Source organism: Strongylocentrotus purpuratus, unplaced genomic scaffold (genome assembly GCF_000002235.5).
Source record: "Strongylocentrotus purpuratus isolate Spur 01 unplaced genomic scaffold, Spur_5.0 spur5_scaffold_15, whole genome shotgun sequence".
In the NCBI taxonomy this organism is placed as follows: Eukaryota; Metazoa; Echinodermata; class Echinoidea; order Camarodonta; family Strongylocentrotidae; genus Strongylocentrotus; species Strongylocentrotus purpuratus.
Genome location: NW_022145600.1, coordinates 7,548,180 through 7,552,364, shown reverse-complemented (window position 1 = coordinate 7,552,364; position 4,185 = coordinate 7,548,180). Strand labels below are relative to the sequence as shown.

The 4,185-nt window shown below is 42.9% G+C and overlaps 1 protein-coding gene across 1 annotated transcript; it reads right to left on the bottom strand.

Moving 5' to 3' along the window:
* Positions 1-893: 893 nt before the first annotated feature.
* On the bottom strand, positions 894-1,562 carry LOC115924321 (extensin-like). Its single transcript, XM_030986445.1, has one exon. It carries the CDS (start codon positions 1,560-1,562, stop codon positions 894-896), a length of 669 nt encoding a protein of 222 aa, XP_030842305.1.
* Between the last annotated feature and the right edge of the window lie 2,623 nt (positions 1,563-4,185).

Sequence of the window (4,185 nt, the reverse complement as noted above, 5' to 3'; positions counted from 1 at the left end):
GGCTCGATTTCGGGATCATGTAGGACTACTGTACTTAGGATAATTAACCTAAGAGCAACAACCTACGGACAACTACGTCTAATTCAGTTACCCCTAAGTAGATGTCAAAGGGTCATTGGGGTAATTGTCCTTTAGGGCTTATTTCGGGGTAGTTGTCCTGATATAACATATTCATTTATTTGTTCATGTATTACATACAATTTTTCGGCCTCATCAACTTTATGCGTGATGTCACTCAGCATTAGCATCAATCATTATTTTGTTTTATAATAAAAAAATAATATTGCTTTTACAGATCGAGGTAAATCATCTCTCCAAGCATGCCAGGTATAAGGACAGCGACCCAATTTAAAACGAGATTAATTCAAGATGACCACACGGGCTGTATTTAATCTGGAATAGGCTGTCTTGAGCGGCTAGGCCTTTATCTTTGAGGAATTCTTTCATTAGGAATAAACAGTAAGACGTAGGTTTTTTTCAATCTCATTTCGCCATTATCTCTTGATCTGGTCCGCCGCTTGGAGTGTGTTTGTAGCTCATTCACCTGGAGAAAGGTTGCAGGGAAGGGAAATATTTGAACTTTTTAATAGAGGTATATATAGGGTTTTACCGGGATAGAGAGAGAGAGAGACGGACATTGCGGGAGAGAGACTTGGAAGAGACTTGGAAGATTATATGAAGACAAAGAGATGAAGATATGAAATAGATATAAATAGAGATAGCGGACAGAGAGAGTGAGGGGTGTGAGTGGGAATGAGAGGGAGGGAGGGACGGAGATAGAGAGAGGGAGGGAGAATGGGAAAGAGATAGAGAGAAAGAGAGAGAGAGAGAGACGGACATTGAGAGAGAGAGAGAGAGGGAGAGAGAGAGAAGGGTATAGGAAGAGAAAGAGGTCAAGATATAAAGTAGATAGAGGTATTGAAAAAAGCGAGAGATAAATAGAGATAGCGGACAAAGAGGGTGAGTGTATGGGTGGAGGCGAGAGTGAGGGGTTGGGTGGGTGGAAGCGAGAGTGAGGGGTTGGGTGGGTGGGAGCGAGTGTGAGGGGTGGGGTGGGTGGGAGCGAGAGTGAGGGGTTGGGTGGGTGGAAGCGAGAGTGAGGGGTTGGGTGGGTGGGAGCGAGTGTGAGGGGTGGGGTGGGTGGGAGCGAGAGTGAGGGGTTGGGTGGGTGGAAGCGAGAGTGAGGGGTGGGGTGGGTGGGAGCGAGAGTGAGGGGTGGGGTGGGTGGGAGCGAGTGTGAGGGGTGGGGTGGGTAGGAGCAAGAGTGAGGGGTGGGGTGGGTGGGAGCGAGTGTGAGGGGTGGGGTGGGTGGGAGCAAGTGTGAGGGGTGGGGTGGGTGGGAGCGAGTGTGAGGGGTGGGGTGGGTGGGATCGAGAGTGAGGGCGGGGTGGGTGGGAGCGAGAGTGAGGGGTTGGGTGGGTGGGAGCGAGAGTGAGGGTGGGGTGGGTGGGAGCGAGAGTGAGGGCGGGGTGGGTGGGAGCGAGTGTGAGGGGTGGGGTGGGTGGGAGCGAGAGTGAGGGCGGGGTGGGTGGGAGCGAGAGCGAGGGATATATAGAGGACATATTGAGAGGGGGTAAGATGGACAAGATACAGAAAAAACTATTTTCCATCTAAGAGTGGCCGTCTGTTTGTGTGGATGATTGAAGGTGGGTGGTGGATGTGTGTGTATGTATGTAAGAGAGAAACAAAGAGATGGAATGTGGGGGTGGGGGAAAGGGGGGGGGGGGGGGGGGGGGGGGGGTAAAAAACGACGTAGGGGAGAGTGAGGGACAAACAAACTTACACAGTTTGATTTTAAGTAAACGAAATATGAGACTTAAAGAGAAGGTTGAGTTCCGGGGAGAGGTGAAGAAAAAAATTTGTGAGCGTTATCATTGTTATCATGCAAGTGTAGAAAAACATCAGAGAAAAATTGTTCCCTGAAATGCATGGCTTTTTAACTGCCTTCATATTCTACATATGACAAATAACAGCTTAAAACTGAGGCCCGATTTTTATGCCACATGGTTGTGTAGTCCCTTATATACATCTTTCTATGTAAAATGCTTGTTACCGTACCAAGACTGGGCCGAATTTCATATCAGGTTGATGATTCCAGAACCTTGCAGTACACACCAATACTTATATGTGCTACATGATCAGCTTTTTCTGATCAAATCCACACCGTTTCTGTCACAATGCAATCGCATGACCAGAACGAAAGAACGATTAACGATCAGAGAGAGAGAGAGAGAGAGAAGGAGGGAGAAAGAAATGGAGAGAAAGAAGAAAATACGAAACGTAATATTAAAACAAAATCAGAGAAAGGAAAAATAGAGTGCAGGAATAGACTGATTAGAGCAGGATGAGAGTTGGATAAGGCGTGCTTTGTTTTTCTTTTTAATGTGCGCCACTTTTGCCAGTGTAGTCGCCTAATGCCTGTTAAATCTGGGCGCTATGGAGACTCGCCTGGTATGTCAACAGTTCTCCGATTCAATCAGTGAAGGCTCTAGGCCAAATATTTCTAGCAGCTCTGTGCCATTCGGAATTAAGCCGCCAATTGGTGCACGAAATGACTGCGTTGAGCCGAGATACTCTCTCGCTTCCGAGGCGTGGAAAGACTTGAATACTGATTGCGTCGTGGAAAGTGACACGGTATAAGAATCCCAGACGTGAGTTTAATAGACATTGTCAAATTTTCGAAAAAAAGACCTTCGTTATGGATTTGTCCCATCGATAAATCCCCAGGAATGTTTGATTTATTATTGCATGTTTCATGAGGGTTCGAAACTTGTTAAAGCTAAACACTGCACTGAAGATTGGTCTAAACCATTTCAAAGACAGACGCATTTCATTTCGATAAACTTTTTAAAAATGCATCCCCATCATCTTAAGAAGTTTCATTTATGATTTTCAATCGACTCATTGACAAGTCTATAATTTCCCCCCTTTTTTTTTACAAAGTTAAATTTTGAGGATTGAAACACATTTGTTGTCTCTGCTTGAATACCAAAGTTCTACATCAAACAGTTCTTTTCCAATATCCCATTTGTTCTAATTACAGTTACGAATCTGAGGGCTGTATCGTCTGTCATGGTATAATGTTCTATAAAATGTTACAAAGTTGCAATAGATACGTTTGTTTGTCGTTCCAAATACTTGGGAAGGGGGGGGGGGTATAAGGTTGTCGACCAAGGTTTTATTTTGTGGATTCTTGTTCTACTTTTGTAATGGCACATGTATATGATTACGTGTCTACGTGATCAATTTATAATACTCATTTTGTAAACCTTTTCATTCTTTATTTCGGTAAGTAATTTTATATTGATAATGATACATGTATATGATTAATTGCGTTTTTTGAAGATAATGGTGCAAAATAAAATGTGTGGATTCTGTTTCAATAAGTTGATTTTCATGTCGATTTGATTTGTTGATTAGAAGGGATACAAATACCAAAAAAAAGGAGATAAAAACTTCCAAAGTATCGAATGTATTCGTTGCCTTCGAATGTATAGGCACTGCAACTGAACACTTGTAACAATCATTGCCAGAGTGTCTCATAACACTTCCAATCATGATGAAGGTTTCAGCTGTTACCGATCCCGATTGATTGAGGGTTGATTGGAAGTTGTGACGCGGTTCAACTTGAAATGGTGTTCCTCAAGGTCACGTTTTTTGAGCAAAATGCCTGGGATTAGAAAACTAAAAAGCGTACTGAATTTAATCCAAGTTAAGACCCCGACTATATAGATTTTGAATATGCAAATATTTATTGAGCGATACGTGTTAACCTATTCTTTCCGTCAAAATCACCATTATAATGTAAAAAATTACACAAACAAAACTTATGAAATTGACGTTTCTTTGTCAAAAATAATTGGATGATTTAACTGTATTGTTTTAAAATAATCTCATAAGAAAGATAATAATATTATGGATTTATATGGTACCCGACACATGTATAGTGTCTCCAAGTGCGTTACAGATATACCAACATCCCGGTCATCGCTTCTGGCTTGCCCGTACACAATGTATGCACCATGTCCACTTCCTATGGAGCATTCCAGCCAGGCGCCTTTTTCTTAGACGTTCGCAATGCTGAGTAAACTACAAAGTTTTTAGCATCCTCAGTATCAGGAACCCATTTAACACCTGGGTAGAGAGAAGCAGTGCAGATAAAATGTCTTGCTTAATATCCTTAAG

Coding starts and splice junctions, on each gene's coding strand:
- LOC115924321 (XM_030986445.1), bottom strand. CDS start 1,562: ATGTCCTCTATATATCCCTCGCTCTCGCTCCCACCCACCCCGCCCTCA.